The following is an 18,374-nucleotide window of genomic DNA, read 5'->3' as shown; positions in this document are numbered from 1 at the left end:
AGCGTGGCCCCTGGGGATCGACGGTGTATGCTTGTTAGAATCCTGAAGTTGCATCTATTTTTACATTTTAGTAATTTAGCAGACGCTCTTATCCGGAGCGACTTTTATCCGGAGCGATACATTTTCATACTGGTCCCCTGTGGGAATCGAACCCACAATTCTATGCTCTACCAACTGARCCCCACAGGACATACGGGGCTAAGATCGGAGACTGGGTTTTGAGTCATGTTTCTTTTAAATACTGACACCACAGATCTTCAAATCTGATCTCGCATACATCTTGCCGAACCACAGGTTTCTCTCCAGTCTAAAGATGGATGAACTGGCACAATATCATACAAATATTAGGTAGAAGAGATCACTCCCAAAGTACTGTATGCAATTTTCCTACACTTGTGCTAGGTGGATTCAGAAATGCCACGGTCATAATCCTTCAAATGATCTTGAACTGACAGGGCCTTGGATTTTTTTTGTCAGATAAATATATATTTTTGCAAAAACTGTTTAACAGTAGGGCATCAAAGAAAGCTGATCTCAACACTGGTACCATTGCTAAAAACGTTTGTTCAAGAGAACCCCACCACACTTCATGAAGTTAACGCAGCTATATAAGCCAGTCGAATAAAGTACCTCAACAACCACAAGAAAGGGCAGGCTATGGTGGAAGCCACAATAGTTAAAAACATCTGTTCTGCCCGACATACCCGGGACCTCTTATCTGTTGGCTGAGTGACCCAACTGACTTTAGAAGCTGCCATCTTAGGTTAGAGACTTCGCCGAAGGTGGGGTAGTATTTCATGGGATGCTCCATTATCAGTGAACACTTAGCTAGCTTGGTCGTTCAATAAACGTGTGTATTTTCTATGTGCCCTGTTTCCCCCCCGAAAAATAACAGGTCGTTTTCGTTCTGTTATGAAAGGTTGAAAGTAGTCACGTCTGTAGTTGCTGGCGTCCCATTATGCTGGTTGACTGATTACAAAATAATGGAGAGAGAAAGACCGACGCGTTCGGGAAAATAATCGTCATCTCGCACTTAGAAATTCGGCCAGGATCTATACAGCGGCAGGTGCTTTTTAATCGAAAATACATGGATGAACCAACGGTAACAAGTGAAGTTATTTCAAGTTCACCCAGATCCAATGTTTAATGATAAACAAGCCCCCTTAAACGTTAAAATGCGGAAACGCACTAAACAAACTGCAACCGGATCACTTGCTGTTGATCAAAGTGGCACCACAGGAAAATGTTTGTGCAGGTTTTTTTTTCGACGAGCAACAACCGCCATCAATGTAATCCACTGGCACATGATTAGCCTTTGGGCTAGCAGCAAGACAATGAGGGCGATGWTACAGTGCTCGAATGTTGGCTACAGGCTAAACTTCTCCACTAAACAATGGGGCCACCTCCAACTAGCTAGCAGCAAGCTAATTAAGGCTATCATTACGCACAGTTGACGTTAACGCAGAGCTCGCCTAGTTATTCCCTACTAAAATATAACAATCCCGAACCATATAACCTGAATATAGTCTTTAACAATTATATATAGATATAAGGGAGGGAAAAAAACATGGCTAAACAGGGTTGACCGTCTGGCCTCAAGCAACCCTCTGTCCATATTCATCGTTCAATAACACTACAGACAGGCTACTTTTTTTATCTCGTCATTAGCAAGTTAAATACCATGTGAATAAACTCAATTTAAGAAATGCAAATTGGGCTTCTGTCTGAACTATGTATCAAAATCCAGCTGTGTGGTATGCAGTATATATATATTTTTTTWAATTAGTTTTCATGGCTAGTGTGCATCCAGGGAATATCCCTTGCGCTAGCAACCTACAGTATTAAATAATTCAGCTCCGCCACCGACTCACCTCTAACTACATTTGAGCCACCTCGTGTCTCACTAGCTGAACACAAAATTAGCTAGCTAACCCAAGCTAACGAACACTCACCCTTGCCTATTGTATTATAAATAAATAAATACAATTCAAACTGTTTCTAAATTCAACAAGTTGTTTACATTTGTCTACTTATCGAGATCTCGTCGTGTTGGCTATGTAATATTCTTCACATTGTGAAAAAAAAACTATTGGACTCAGAGCGGAAGGCGAGTTAAACTTGCTAATTGTAGTTAGCGTTTCAGCATGGTAGTTTACGGACCTGCAATAACTTGTGTTGGAAATTATTGTATCCCCTTCTCATTTACTTAAAATAATAAGCTGTGTTTAAAGTAATTTACTAAATAGACTAAAAGTCMGTTTCCAAACAAACTTGCATGGTAGATTAAAAGTCGATTGTAAGTGGGAAAACTCGTTCTATAACATTACATGGGTTACTTACAGGTAAGAGTAACACACAACTAATTTACCATGTGAACAAATGGGATATAGAGCGACTACGGAATTCAACCATTCAAAAAACATTGCTTGCTTACCCAACAAGCTTGGTCAATTCAGGTTTTCTCAAATTAACTCCCGTTAGTATCTCCAGTACAATCCTTTCTGGTCCGTTAATAAATGACGAAATTCAAGTTATTTTATCATGTTCGGCGTGTCGGTATCCCGTCTTCACCGACTCGGTTTTTCTCCTTTGTGTTAATTTCACTCAATTCGAGTTTAATCCGATCGATCCCTGCAGTCGCGTACTCGAGTCGTCTCTTCCAGATACTCTCTCACCTTCTACGGGCAGGGGGCGCGTTCATGGCTCCAATGGATAAACATGCGTGCGCGTGAATGACCCTGCTGGGCTGTGACGAATGTGCGCTTTATTTTTCAGTTCTTGAAACATAGTAGCTGCACCTTTTAATTTCTTATTTTGGCGTAGGGTTATGGGAGTTATTCATACATGTAGTGTGGACATCAACTTGCTTTTAAATTTATCCAATTGATTCTCAAATTATAAACTGGAACTTGGCATGGGATAATGACGTCTATAAATAAAAGCTTATTTTTCTGTTAAAACCTCAAATGATATGGTATTCTAAAAGCTCATACAGGTTCAAAACATGTTCCCAATTGAAATGGAACTGTATCAACTGAAATGAGTGGATGGTTTTATTTGTTGTTTGGAGCATCAGTTCGTCCCCGATAATGAGTTTCATAATAATTCCATGTGAACTGCAGATTAATAATTATGATTATTAGAGATGGACATCATGCTAGTTCACGATTCAAATTGACATAATACTTGCTCTTCTACCGAGCATGAGAGCCTATTCTACCTGGTCCCTTGGGCACGCACAGGGCCAACCTGAGACATAGTGGATTTCAGAGTAGTTCGAGTCCTTGAATTTTGCGAAGTTTAAAGCTAAACATGTGCAACCATTTTCGATAGAAATATATCAAAATGAAGAAATATATATTTCACACTTGTGTGAAGGTCTCATCCTTGATGAACACTACAGAGGAATCATCGGGCAAATAACCCGCAAGTCCCTTGCGCGGTCATTCATTTGCTTAGCATAACAACCTGCCCCACAGGAGTACGGTTTTTAAAGGCGCAGGCATCCACTTTCTGTATGCCCAAATAAATATCCTCTCAAATCGACTGTATATATTTTTGTGTTTACATGTTTATGTGGTGATGAATATATGCTTGTAAATATTCCAATGGRTCACTTATACAGTTTGCAACATAATTTATTAGAGTATGTCTTTAAAAAAATAAATGTCCTTTGCGTTTGTGGGTCACACTACTTGAATTGCATTTACTAAAATCAAACTTACATTTTTGAAACAGTTAATCCAATTTATGCAGCGGGCATACTACTAACGTTTCAGAGGGTTCACTAATCTGTTCAACACAAGATTTTCCCTTTTCCTTTCTTTACTGCTTTCAAAAGTAGGTCATGAGAATTGTAAGGATTTGATCATGTGATCTCACCTATAACATCATAARCTGTTGCTGTGTGTGCTACCAACAAAAAACTATTTCAGGTTAGATCCTAATGTTAAGGGATGTAATGGGGATGATGAGTAAAGATTATATCTCATGAACTATATCTGACTGCAATAAACCCCCACCCAACATAGATTTTTGATTTGCTGTATGCCTATTTGACAAACCTTGCRCACTGGGCCGGTTTCCCAAAAGCATATTAAAGAATAAATGGATTGTTTGAACTATAGGAGCATATGGTTCTAAGGATGAACTTAGCCTTAGAATGCTTTTGGCAAACCAAGCCCAGAGCAGTGGTTCTTTTATAATAGACTAAAGCACACAAATAAGGTGAAATAAGGTGCATTTCCAGTAAGTTATGTGGAATTATTTCATAACGACATAGGAGACTTAGAAATTAAAWCACACTTTCGATTGAATATCACCTGAAAAGTATCAAGGCCTACCTGAAACGCATGTAACACAGAGCAAAGAAGTGTGTTAAAAAGCCAGTTGAATTGGTACTGGGTGCATATGCCCCTTTAACCTTAGTGTTAATAATTTAATGCGCAAATCATAGTCCACAGACATACAGTAGCTACGCARCTCTGCACCATCTGAGGATGCAAAGACCAAACGTGCGCATCCCCACAATTCCCAACCAACTCGGCTCCAGTATGAATCCGCTATTCATTTGAATGTGTTGACAGTTGAAGAAATTGCTTGAGCCATGCTGAAATAATCAGAAAGTATGAAAGCCAACAGTCCAATATTCTAGAACACTGCTGTGTGTAGGGGTACACATTTTGGACTWTGATAAATACATGGAAAGGGTGCAGTGATCATTTGAGAACCAAGCCTGTATGAAAGTGTTTCCCAAACTCAGTCCTGGGGACCCCAAGGGGTGCACATTTCGTTTTTTTGCCATAAAACTACACCGCTGATTCAAATAATCAAGCTTTGATCATTTGAATCAGCTGTGTAGTGTGCCATGAAGAAAAACCAAAAGGTTCACCCCTTTGGGTTACGAGGATGCTGCATGATCTTACAGGAATTCCAAAACTCCAGGCAGCTCTGAGGACACACATGCTTCACTTTATAAATTGATAAATCAAGAGATACAATACAGTATGGATCCATATATAATTGTTTCATTCATATACCAACACAGACACTCAGAAAAGTACTATAGGGAGATGCAAAATGCCAAACATTAACTCTAAAAAGGAAATTACAAAATGTAAGTTTAAACATTGCACATTTCTTCTACATAAATTTATATTTCAGTTTATAATTTTTTATTATTTGTGATGGTTTTTCTTAAAAATAAAAAAATGCTAACACAGCAAACGTCGGGGGGGGTCACAGACACTCCAGGTTCGGCTTTTCCCGCGCCGCTCTTACAACTGACGCGATGTTCACCATAATATCTACTAACAGAACGCACTGCCAAAGAAAGCAAGGCTTTACACAGCCACTCACACACCTACAGGAAAACGCTGCTCTGCACTGATGCTCCACAGCGGACTGCTTGGAAAACAAAATCCTGAAGAGAAAATATGTATGCATCTACGTATGCACGCAGATATGCAGACTTGTATGTATAAATAGACAATCGTGTGTGCGCATGTAGGTACACATGTATGCATTTAGGAAGACATGTACTTTCTTAATATACGTGTATACATACACACACATTTAGAGCAAGGGTTCTCAATCCTGGTCCTGGTGATCCAAAGGAGTGTACAGTTTTGTTTTTGCCATAGCACTGCACACCTGAGTCAAATGATCAACTCATCATCAGGCTTCGATGATTAGAGTCAGGTGTGTAGTGCAAAAATAAAAATGTGCACCCCTTTGGGTCCACAGGACCAGGATTGAGAACCAGTGATTTAGAGTATGCATGTCTGAATGTATGCAACGCGTGTTTGAATGTAAAAAACATTGCTGTGTATGTGCTGTGCATGTATAAGACTATGCATATGTAGTTAGTGGAATGATTCCTTCGCAACCTGATTATATTTTTCTATTGTTTTTCTGCTGTCCCAATCTTTTCGTTAAGGCAAACAGCTGAAATCCCTTTCCAGAGTAGAAGTGATCAAATTCTGGGGTTTGTGGTTATTGAACACAGGTAAACACAACATTTTGGCATTAAAATAGATAAGATGCAGAATATTGAGCCAAAGTTTCTATACACAGTCATAGCAGATCTAGGGCACAGAGAGATAGCGAGGGGAGGGGGATGGCAGATGGCAGGACAAACTAAAAGTAAAATCTTAAAATGGTGTCAAAGTAGGTTTTTTAGCAATACTGTTGCAGTTTCAAGCTCTATTCGTACAGTATAGATTTTCAGGAAATTCAAAGAATTCTAGCTCGGTCAACATACACCAAAGCAAGAAAGGATTACTATATATATATACAGAATGTGAGTGATAAATACAGAATTAAAACAGCCCTGTTTTTTCTCCTTTTAGCTTCTTCACTTCAGACATGGCCGCTGCTCGACACAACTCTACGTTTCTTTTTCTCTTTTATTTCAAACTTCTGTGTTCACCACACGTTCCCAAAGCTTTCTTTCTCCCACATGAAACCAATTAAAATACTAATTGATGACCAAGCTTGTAGTGTTCGATACAATTCAGCTTTAAGTCAAAACGTCCCAAAAAGAAAGACATGATCCACAACTGGCTCACAGATGTACAGATAGATAGGAGTCCCTATCCTAAAGCATCCTGCCTGTTTGATGTACAGATAGATATGAGTCCCTATCCTAAAGCATCCTGCCTGTTTGATGTAACAGATAGATAAGTCCCTATCCTAAAGCATCCTCCTGTTTGATGTAACAGATAGATAGGAGTCCCTATCCTAAAGCATCCTGCCTGTTTGATGTACAGATAGATAGGAGTCCCTATCCTAAAGCATCCTGCCTGTTTGATGTACAGATAGATAGGAGTCCCTATCCTAAAGCATCCTGCCTGTTTGATGTACGATAGATATGAGACCCTATCCTAAAGCATCCTGCCTGTTTGATGTACAGATAGATAGGAGTCCTATCCTAAAGCATCCTGCCTGTTTGATGTACGAATAGATATGAGACCCTATCCTAAAGCATCCTGCCTGTTTGATGTACAGATAGATATGAGACCCTATCCTAAAGCATCCTGCCTGTTTGATGTACAGATAGATATGAGACCCTATCCTAAAGCATCTGCTGTTTGAATGTACAGATAGATATGAGACCCTATCCTAAAGCATCCTGCCTGTTTTGCCACAATAGTAACAGTAAACCCTACCATTCTACAACCCAGACAGGCTCCAATGCTCCGATGCAGGACAAGCATTTTTGCCCCAGGACCGGGGGTACTTTAACGTGTTTTGCTTGGTATATTTTGACTGACAGTCATGGAGTATACAATTAGACTCTCCTGTGGCAAGGCTGTGTGGAGGGAGGGGTTAAGAAAATGTTAGTGAGCCCGACCAGTCCAGAAGAAACGCGAGGGGCAGGATGGGTGGTTGGGGGAGGGGTTATGAGACAGAGGGGCAGGGTGTTCAGCAGCATCCCCCGCCAGCCTGTTGGCCCCCCTGGCTACCGGAGAGTGTGGAGTTGGTGGCAGCGTGCTGGGGCCCAATCTTAATGCCGTTAGCCTGCCGAGATAAAACCACAACACAATGCAACCGGTTAGTCAGGAAAATGGAACGTGATGATGGTCAGGTGTGGTTCGACGATTTAGAGTTTGAGTGTTTGTGTTTTTCTGGGGTGGATGAAATGGATAGAACAACAAATATCAATGGTGACAAATTATCTTTGGCTCACAGTCACATGCACACTCTTTCGTAAGCATCTCTCCCACACACACCAGCAAGTGGCACTTTCATCAATTGCCCCACTTTCATCTCTCCAGCCCTTTAGTGGCTGAAGAGAACGCAGAGTGGCTAAAAGGCATCACTCCACTGTGAGCCTGTGCTGCTGTGGCTTTAAGCAGTAGTAGCTATTAAGTAAACTCTGAATCGTTCTAAATCACATTTATAGTGTTCAGGGAAGAGGAGGAGGGTGGAGAAGGGGGGGGGGGTTCTCACGACGCCTGCCAGCAAGCGACGGGAATTCTGACCAGGGCTTCCCCCTACGTCAGTCAGCTGATGCGGTTTGGACCGTGTGCCTGGCCTCACTTTTTCCCTCCCTCTCCCCCTTATTTTTTTACCCTTTACTACCTCTCAAAGAAAGCATACCCAATGGCTGCTCAGGGGCTCGCCTCCTTCACGCTGGCTGTAACCTTGTGGGATGTGAGGAATTTATGCGCTGGCCAGCAGCCAGGGCTAGCGGAGAGAGGGAAGGAGAGAGGGAGGGGAGAAGGGAAAAACAGTGGAAGTTTTGCTTGGCTCTGCAGACTTCCTTTAGAGGAGAGAGATGGGGTATGGGCCGCTACAAATAAGCTGATGTGGAGGGGCTGCCTCGAAAATATGAATATGGGTGCAGTGTCTCCTAGGAGCATGTGACTATGTAAAAGCGTAAGCTAACACAATGTCTTTCTGGCCTTCAAATTGGCCTTTTTTCCAATAGGATGTATCCAACGTCTGCTCTGTCAAGGTTTTATCCTCTTCACTCTGTTTATGACGTGGGCTTAGGGCACTACGAAGGGAGCAAGGGCATTTGACCACTTGGCCATATCTCAGTTGATGACTTAAAACTCAGAAGTCAAGCCATGTCAAGAAGATGGTCTTAGTCAAAGCTGCGGTGTACAAAATGGACACCAAATGTGTCTCTCCCATGTCAAATGACCTCATTGTTGATGTCGAAGACACCCTCCTGGATCTTCTCGTAGATCTCCTTCGCTGTGTTGATGAATGCCTGAAAAGAGAGAGTGCCTAGTTAGTATAGGATCAGAGCTGAAATCCACAACATCTAGACGTGACCGTTGTAATAACTGATAAACTCCCCTGCAAGATATCAAGCCTTGGACCAGTCAAACCATATATGTGGTTCTCGTTAACTGAATAAGTTCTAAAAAGAGTGGGATTTACAGGAGTTTAGCCTCTGGCTTGTTGCCACAGAAAATACATCTACAGCGCTCCGCTGTACAAACGACACAAGCACACGTATAAACAGAGCCTTAGTTTTAGCCTGAATGTACAGCATGGTAGGCCTTATATAATCATTACCTTATGTACACCTCAAAAGCGAGACTAGTCCAGGGTGCCCATCTATAGTAAATACTGCCTGTAATTCAGCTTTTTACCACAGAGGGAGGCCTACTTTAGAATTTGAAAACAAATGTCCACCTCAGTTTAGCTCAGGAGGCTCCGGCCTGATCTGGTCCCCTCTAACCTCCCTGTCTCTTCACACATGAACATGTTTAACAGCAACAGATGGGTTTCCCTCAGCCTGAGGCAGAGCTCCCCCACCTGACCATGGAGTCCCAGGGCATAACCCAGAGACCCAGCATTAGCCTCAACACATTACTCTCCATATAGTGCATACGGTAGTAGCACGGGAGCCTGATTGGCATTCGGCTGTCACTTAGGACAGGAGAGCAGAGGGGAGGCTATGAATGTAGGCGATGTACACGTCACTGTGAGGGAGAGGGGGACGGATGGAGATAGAGGAGGAGAGGTATCGGGAGGATTCAGGGGACACTAATGAGACAAATTAATCATATCAGGGGTTTCTGCTGGGGGGAGGGGTTATATAAACCAGTCTCCCCCTGCCTTAAATCCTCAGAGCCTGGCTACCCAGCACACTGAAGAACAGATGTGTATGTGTGCGTTGGAGTGTTTGAGCAAGAGAGGTGGGTATATTAATAGGTGAACGTGTCAATGTGAGAAAATGTTCACAAACAAACAAATGCACACACACACACACAATACAGTGTGAGCAGGAGGTACCTCTTCTACGTTGGATGCRGTCTTGGCGGAGGTCTCCATGAAGATAAGGCCGTGCTCTCTGGCGAAGGCCTCTCCCTCCTCCTTCTTCACCTCTCTCCTGGACTCCAGGTCACTATGGAGAAAACGCCACACACATTCAGTATTTCACACACATTACCATAGACCTGTTATGCTRGTATGGTCTTGTGTGTCTCTGTGTTTTATTGCAAATGATCTGTTAATTCATTCTGTTATGTTTTCCAGTTAGGAGATATGTCATTAACTAGAGTACACGAGCACACAGGGAGCAGGGCTGTGAACTGGGTGGGTGTATCTCAATTGTCAAAAATGGCTTGCTCACACTTTTTCCTTTCCTTCATTTGAAAGCAAAGAACACAAAGCATCCACCATTTAGACTTGACATAACCCACGCTTTCAGATAAGTATGGACAAAGACAAAATGAAGAAAGGATGCCATTTCAGACCCGAGGCATAGCCTGTTTAGTAGCCATGACAACCATGACTAGGTTGTTTGGTAACCATGAGTGACAGGGAGATGAATCTGACCTCTTGTTCCCAATGAGCATGATGACCATGTTGGAGTTGGAATGTTGGCGAGCGTCCTCTAACCAGGTTGTCAAGTGGTTGAAGGTGTCCCTTCTAAAACAAAAACAGTTGAGCAACACTTAACATAAGAACAATACATTTTCCTTTCCTAGTAAACTAATGCATTATCATGTCCTTCATTAGGTGAATGTAGGTCCCTTTGTAACAACAGTTGACCCACATGAGCAAAATAAGGGCATTGGTGTGGGAGATTAAATTACATCCAAAATGTATTATACAAACAAATCTCAGTGGCTCCAACTATTGTTAAACTGAATGAACTGGATAAGAAAACAACATTTCCTTTCCTCCTAAACAAACTAATATATATATTTTACATTTGTCAAGAGCAATACCTAAATCCTAGGGTAGACTTAGTGGCCAAAGTATTTACATAGATAAGGCCTGGGGAGAAAATGGCCGCCAGACTGACCTTGTGATGTCATACACGAGCAGGGCGCCAGCTGCCCCTCTGTAGTAAGACCGGGTGATGGAGCGGAAGGACTCTTGGCCGGCCTGACACACACACACACACAATTAGTGCCAAAGACAAACAGACTTTGTCTTTGCTTTAACAGAGCGTCTGTGTGTGTACAAAGTTCAGCACAGAAGCATAGTAACCCATAGAAAGTGTACAAACAATAGCCAGCAGTACTTCAAAGTAGTAGTAGTAAGCTGAACAAAGCAACTACTCTTAAAGGAGTCTTACTTCAATGCTCAAGGGTGTGTTGGACAAAATACCAACACAGATGTACTGTGTTACTAGGGTCAAATCAAATCAAATKTATTTATATAGCCCTTCTTACATCAGCTGATATCTCAAAGTGCTGTACAGAAACCCAGCCTAAAACCCCAAACAGCAAGCAATGCAGGTGTAGAAGCACGGTGGCTAGGAAAATCTCCCGAGAAAGGGCAAAACCTAGGAAGAAACCTAGAGAGGGAACCAGGCTATGAGGGGTGGCCAGTCCTCTTCTGGCTGTGCCGGGTAGAGATTATAACAGAACATGGCCAAGATGTTCAAATGTTCATAAATGACCAGCATGGTCAAACAATAATAATCACAGTAGTTGTTGAGGGTGCAGCAAGTCAGTACATCAGGAGTAAATGTCAGTTGGCTTTTCATAGCAGCTCATTAAGAGTATCTCTACCGCTCCTGCTGTCTCTAGAGAGTTGAAAACAGCAGGTCTGGGACAGGTAGCACGTCCGGTGAACAGGTCAGGGGTTCTTCTGAGCCCATGTCCTGAAAAACTCCTGGCCCGAGCCATGTTTTACTCATGCATGTCCTGCCTAGTGCCTACTACTCTCTTCCAGTCCAGGCTTTCCAGCAGCTTTCTCCTAATCCATATACATTCCCAACACCATAGATATTCCCAACCAGAGAGCCAAGCCTCCTGATTTTCCTTGTGCAGAGAGGCAGAGCACAGGCAAACCTCTGTCACTGTGTACAAAAGACTCCTCTCTTTCTCTGCATCCCATACCTGACTGACTGACTGACTCCTCATAAACAAGGGGMCCATTGTGTTCCACTATAGCCCACWATACAACATTCTACCTCTCCCCCCACACTCAGTGTTGGGTTAAAACAGTAGGCAGGCAGATCAGACCTGTCGATAGATGCCATTGTCAGCAGCTTATAAAATGGCTAGCAGCCGTTGTACCTTGGCTTACTCTACGCTGTTCTACCTCAATTCCAGCCTGGCAGCAGGTGAGTGAGAACCAGGCAGCCCAGCACTGCAGCACATTTGAATTCAATAAGGCCCAGTCAGTGAGTCAGTGGCAACAGTCCCCCTGAGGCAGCTGCTAACGTTGGAGCTAATGGAGGCCATTGTGAATAAATGATGAATGACACCTTTATGCCTGCCATCTGCCGGATCTCAAAGGTTACAGGAACGCCAGAAATGCAGATTTTKGCTATTACATCACTCCCAGGGCAGGCAGTACCTCCCTACTCCTCCTCCTGTGCTCACACACATGCCGGAACACACACACCGATACAGCTACACAGACGGTACACATGCCCTGTGTTTGATTTGAACTCTGTCTTGGCAGGGTGGACATGTAGTGGTCTGGGGATGTAAGCTAAACCACAGATCATTCTAATAGAGAGGGTATATTCATAGTGGTGTTTCGAATATATAAAAGTGAAAGTGTTTCTCAAAATGCCAGCTAGATGACCAAAGTGCCCAATCAAAGGTTGCCATTCTTATCCCCCTTGGCATCAATTTCTGCTGAATTCCAGGCTTACCTTTTAATCAACCAAAATGCACCTGTGTTGCCATGTGGCCTAGAAAGCACACAGCAGCTGGCTCGGTCTGAAGGCCAAAAGGCCTTGCACCATTCATCAGAATTACTGCTGAGATTCTATTCTTATTTATAGAACTGTGTCTCCCCCTACAGGCCAATATAAATACTACACTAACAYCAAGATCACCATATCCTGTAGTGTTCATATTTCCTCAGCACAGTCAGTAGGGCTCTATAAAATCTGCGTTAAGTAGAAAATGCACGAAATCATGGAATCCAAACTTTTAAACGGAATTTAACAATATATTAAACTTGAAATTAATAAATTTGCCCAAGTTAATCATACGACATGAAACTGCATCAGTGTATTTTCCTGCAAAGGCACAGGAATGCCTCTGTGTGTGCCCGGTGCACGCGTATGCCTACATTTATGTAACCGTCAGTGATGATGTAATGATTAGCTTCTTCTGGTAGATATGGAAAGGCTTCCCCAAAATGATCCTTTTTTTTTTTATGTACTACAAAAGTAGCCTATACCCATTTCATGACATTGCCCTCTTTGGGTACAGCGAGCACCATCCCCCTCTCTGTCTCCTACACTCAGGCTGCTGCGACCTCAGGTCGTAGATTCCTGGAGGAGATTATCTCCTTATGGCCACAGTATAGAGAGAAAKTGAGTTTTCATAGAGAGAACAAAGGAATTTCTTCCACCTCACAGAACTTGAGGTCCGAACAACATTTATGTTCTGGAGAAGGTATAAAAGATCGGTGAAGAATCCAGCTACGAACTTGTCCGTTTGGTACAATTTTGTGAAACTCATGGGAGACAATACGGCCACATTACCATAACGCTGTTTATACAATAGCCTCAGATATGAGGCTTACATCTAATTGTTGTATAAGATGAATGAGTGAGGATGATACTGTTTGTGGAATTGTGTAATGTGATTTTGGACTGTTTAATGAAGGAAACTCCAATTCCCTTTGGAGTTTAACTAAATCAGAGGACCGCCCATGAGCACAGTTAGGACCTGGCGTCATGAGACAGCCTTTTTCTGCTCTTCCGAATAAAACCCCCACCCGGGTTTTCTATCACCAGACCAGCTTACCTCGATAACGAGAGGGACAAGGTTTGAGAGGAGACCATAAAGCTAAGGTTTGAGTAGATGGCTGAATCTTTTAACCACATGGTTAAACTCTTAGACTATCGATACCGACAGAATAAGAACAAGTCTTTGATATTAATTACTAGTCTGCAGCTAGGAATTCGGTATCATTGAACGCGAAGATCGACAACCGCCGAAACATCTATTCTATAACGACATGAATGAATGTCACTCTGAACTAWYCATTCTAACCGCGACAGAGACAGGGCGGACAAACGCTCCAACAGAAACAAACTTTTTAACAGAGATCCCAACGACACACTGAGCGTAAATATATATATTGATTGCAATTATTCCCGAAGGGGTGGGCGTTCATGTGCAAAGGATTAGCATTTCAATTGTTATAATTATCAACTTTGTAGGTTTCTCATCTCAGTTTACCCCCACTTCCCTTTTTGTCCACCAAGCCGCGATACCGGTTTATCCCACTAGGGAAACGCCGTTATCATTTCCTTGTAACTCTCTACTGTTTGTTTATGCATTTCTGTGAATGACTTAGTAAATAAATTATTTAAGACAATTGATGTATGGATGACTCATAGTGAAGACTGGGTTCGTGCAGATAACCAACAATTTACGACGTTTGGAATGAGACTAACATGAGGTAAATAATAATTCATTAATTCGAAGACTAATTGATCAGATATTAAATATCTGAAAGTTATATTAGGAAAATTATAACCTGAATATTTTCCTTGGTGCCCCGACTTCCTAGTTAATTACAGTTACATGATTAATCAGTTTAATCGCGTAATAATAATTACAGAGAGTTATTTGATAAATAAGTGTTCAGTTTAATGATGCCAAAGACACGACACCTACCTGGCAGAACAATATGATGATAGTTTATCAATCCAGTGCCAATTTGTTTTGCACACACCAAAAAAATTTTTTTTTTTTCCTAGACCTCAAGTCTCATGATGTGGTTTAAGCAGTGTTGTGGACTTAAAGAACTACAAATTGGATGTTCTATATATTTTTTAAGTATGATTTTGAGAGCTAAATAAATAAATAAAAAGAAACTTAGAAAAACAGAATGGGATGGAATTATATGGAATTTGGGAAAAATTCTAAAAGAAAAATAAGGCCAAAAAATGTAAACAGCTTTAAAAATGGGCCCTAGCAAAGCACAGGGAATCCCACAGAATTAACAGTAGGGCACACTGAGAAACCCTAATTAACACTTCAATGTTCACTCCTAATTAGGGATGTTAAATGGTTAACGGCTAATTGGATAGGCACCGAAAACACATTTGACTGGTCATGCTTATCAGTCTATAGGTTAATTTGCATAATTTAGTGTAATTAAAAATTGCGGTGTGTGTTAGCCGTCATGCATCTTATTTATGACATGCGCACAGCATATAGAGCCTAGTTTGAGAAGCGGAATAGCCTATCAAATCAAACTCCAATTTATTTGTCACATGCTTCGTAAACAAGAGGTGCAGACTTGCAGTGAAATTGTTACATGTCTTCTCAACAATGCAGAGAAAAGACAATAGAAAAGTAACACGTAATAATAAAAGTTCACAATAAGTAACGATAACATGGCTTTATACACGGGGTACCATTCCTGAGTTGATGTGCAGAGGTACGAGATAATTGAGGTAGGTACAGTGGGGCAAAAAAGTATTTAGTCAGCCACCAATTGTGCAAGTTCTCCCACTTAAAAAGATGAGAGAGGCCTGTAATTTTCATCATAGGTACACTTCGACATGACAGACAAAATGAGAAAAAAAATCAGAAAATCACATTGTAGGATTTTTAATGAATTTATTTGCAAACTATGGTGGAAAATAAGTATTTGGTCACCTACAAACAAGCAAGATTTCTGGCTCTCACAGACCTGTAACTTCTTCTTTAAGAGGCTCCTCTGTCCTCCACTCGTTACCTGTATTAATGGCACCTGTTTGAACTTGTTATAGTATAAAAGACACCTGTCCACAACCTCAAACAGTCACACTCCAAACTCCACTATGGCCAAGACCAAAGAGCTGTCAAAGGACACCAGAAACAAAATTGTAGACCTGCACCAGGCTGGGAAGACTGAATCTGCAATAGGTAAGCAGCTTGGTTTGAAGAAATCAACTGTGGGAGCAATTATTAGGAAATGGAAGACATAAAAGACCACTGATAATCTCCCTCGATCTGGGGCTCCACGCAGGATCTCACCCCGTGGGGTCAAAATGATCACAAGAACGGTGAGCAAAAATCCCAGAACCACACGGGGGGACCTAGTGAATGACCTGCAGAGAGCTGGACCAAAGTAACAAAGCCTACCATCAGTAACACACTACGCCGCCAGGGACTCAAATCCTGCAGTGGGAGAACTTGCACAATTGGTGATGACTAAATACTTTTTTGCCCCACTGTATGTACATATAACTAGGAATAAAGTGACTAGGCAACAGGACAGAAACTGTAGCAGCAGTGTATGTGATGAGTCCCAAAAAGTTAGTGCAAAAACGATCAATGCAGATAGTTAAATAGTTAACCAATAGCTACCCGGACTAACTATTTAACAGTCTTATGACTTGGGGGTAGAAGCTGTTCAGGGTCCTTTTGGTTCCAGACTTGGTGCATGGTACCGCTTGCCGTGCGGTAGCAGAGAGAATAATCTATGACTTGGGTGGCTGGAGTCTGACAATTTTAAGGCCTTCCTCTATACCAGGCTGTGTCAGAGGTCCTGGAAGGAAGGGAGCTCGGCCCCAATGGGCCGTACTCACTACCCTCTGCAGCGCCTTAGGGTCGGATGGCAGTAATTGCCATACCAAGCAGTCATGGAGCCAGTCAAGATGCTCTCAAATGGTGCAGCTGTAGAACTGAGTATCTGAGGCTCCATACCAAATMTTTTCAGCTCCTGAGGGGGAAGAGTAATTATCCTACCCTTTTCATGACTGTGTTGGTGTGTGCGGACCATGATAGATACTAAGTGATGTGGACACCGAGGAACTTGAAGACCTCGACCAGCTCCACTACAGCCCTGTCAATGTGAATGGGAGTGTGCTCGGCCCTCCTTTTTCTGTAGTCCACGATCAGCTCCTTGCTGACGTTAAGGGAGAGGTTGTTGTCTCATCGTCGTCGGTGATCAGGCATACCACCGTCGTGTCATCAGCAAACTTAACGGTGTTGGAGTCGTGCGTGGCAACGCAGTCGTGGKTGAAGAGGGAGTACAGGAGGGTACTAAGCACGCACCCCCAAGGGGCCCATGTTGAGTGCCAGCGTGGCGGCTGTGTTGTTGCCTACCCACACCACCTGGGGAMGGTCTGTCAGGAAGTCCAGGATTMAGTTGCAGAGGGAGGTTTTCAGACTCAGGGTCCTTAGCTTAGTGATGAGCTTGGAGGACACTATGGTGTTGAACACTGCGCTGTATCACCCATCAGACAGCACTAGAGCAGCTGCTCAAAGAGCTGGTACTGGACTGAAACGTGCTTTTGTAAGCCCAGGCATTAAGCAACAAATAACAATTCTAAAATGCAATCGCATGTTAAACTGTTTTGACGGCCACGATTAAACAGAGCTACTATTTTTATTTCTCAATCGGTAATTAAAGCGAGCCTCCAATTTGTTATTTGAGTGCATAGGCTATAGTCAACAGTATGCAGGCTATCAGTGCGTCACCACCACTTTGCAACGTGAGCTTGAGGCAGTGATTGTTTGAAACTAGAGGTYGACCGATTAATCGGAATGGCCGATTAATTAGGGCCGATTTCAAGTTTTCATAACAATCGGAAATCGGTATTTTTGGACACCGATTTGGCCGTTTTTTTTACACCTTTATTTAACTAGGTAAGTCAGTTAAGAACACATTCTTATTTTCAATGACGGCCTAGGAACGGTGGGTTAACTGCTTGTTCAGGTGCTGAACGACACCCCTGCAGAGCAAGGGGAACAACCACTCCAAGTCTCAGGGCGAGTGACGTTTGAAACGCTATTAACGCAAGAGAAGTGACGCAATTTCACCTGGTTAATATTGCCTGCTAACCTGGATTTCTTTTAGCTAAATATGCAGGTTTAAAAATATATACTTCTGTGTATTGATTTTAAGAAAGGCATTGATGTTTATGGTTAGGTACAGTCGTGCAACGATTGGCTTTTTTCGCAAATGCGCTTTTGTTAAATCATCCCCGTTTGGCGAAGTTGGCTGTCTTTGTTAGGAAGAAATAGTCTTCACACAGTTCGCAACGAGCCAGGCGGCCCAACTCGCTGCATATACCCTGACTCTGTTGCAAGAGAGTGACACCATTTCCCTAGTTAAAAAATTCATGTTAGCAGGCAATATTAACTAAATATGCAGGTTTAAAAATATGTACTTGTCTATTGATTTTAAGAAAGGCATTGATGTTTATGGTTAGGTACACGTTGGAGCAACGACAGTCCTTTTTCGCGAATGCGCACAGCATCGATTATATGCAACGCAGGACACGCTAGATAAACTAGTAATATCATCAGCCATGTGTAGTTAACTAGTGATTATGAATGATTGTTTTTTATAAGATACGTTTTTAATGCTAGCTAGCAACTTACCTTGGCTTCTTACTGCATTCGCGTAACAGGCAGGCTCCTCGTGGAGTGCAATGTAAAGCAGGTGGTTAAAGCGTTGGACTAGTTAAATGTAAGGAT

The 18,374-nt window shown here is 42.3% G+C and overlaps 2 protein-coding genes across 2 annotated transcripts in view; both read right to left on the bottom strand.

Annotated features, from left to right (window-relative positions):
* LOC139029292 (chromodomain-helicase-DNA-binding protein 7-like) overlaps positions 1-2,715 on the bottom strand; it is a 51,031-nt gene extending 48,316 nt beyond the window's left edge. The window contains exon 1 of the mRNA XM_070448933.1: positions 2,435-2,715. The gene's annotated coding sequence lies outside the window, so the exon portion shown is untranslated. The remainder of the gene's footprint in view (positions 1-2,434) is intronic.
* Positions 2,716-7,382: 4,667 nt separating this feature from the next.
* LOC111979157 (ras-related protein Rab-2A) overlaps positions 7,383-18,374 on the bottom strand; it is a 22,771-nt gene continuing 11,779 nt past the window's right edge. Inside the window, exons 4-8 of the mRNA XM_024009494.2 lie at positions 10,775-10,857; positions 10,303-10,395; positions 9,757-9,868; positions 8,654-8,722; positions 7,383-7,521 (exon numbers count right to left, since the gene is read on the bottom strand). Coding sequence (XP_023865262.1) covers positions 7,426-7,521; positions 8,654-8,722; positions 9,757-9,868; positions 10,303-10,395; positions 10,775-10,857 — 453 coding nt within the window. The 3' untranslated portion in view covers positions 7,383-7,425. The remainder of the gene's footprint in view (positions 7,522-8,653; positions 8,723-9,756; positions 9,869-10,302; positions 10,396-10,774; positions 10,858-18,374) is intronic.

The sequence above is a fragment of the Salvelinus sp. IW2-2015 genome, linkage group LG19, assembly GCF_002910315.2.
Source record: "Salvelinus sp. IW2-2015 linkage group LG19, ASM291031v2, whole genome shotgun sequence".
In the NCBI taxonomy this organism is placed as follows: Eukaryota; Metazoa; Chordata; class Actinopteri; order Salmoniformes; family Salmonidae; genus Salvelinus; species Salvelinus sp. IW2-2015.
The sequence above is the reverse complement of the archived record's forward strand: the minus strand, read 5'-3'. Positions and strand labels throughout refer to the sequence as shown.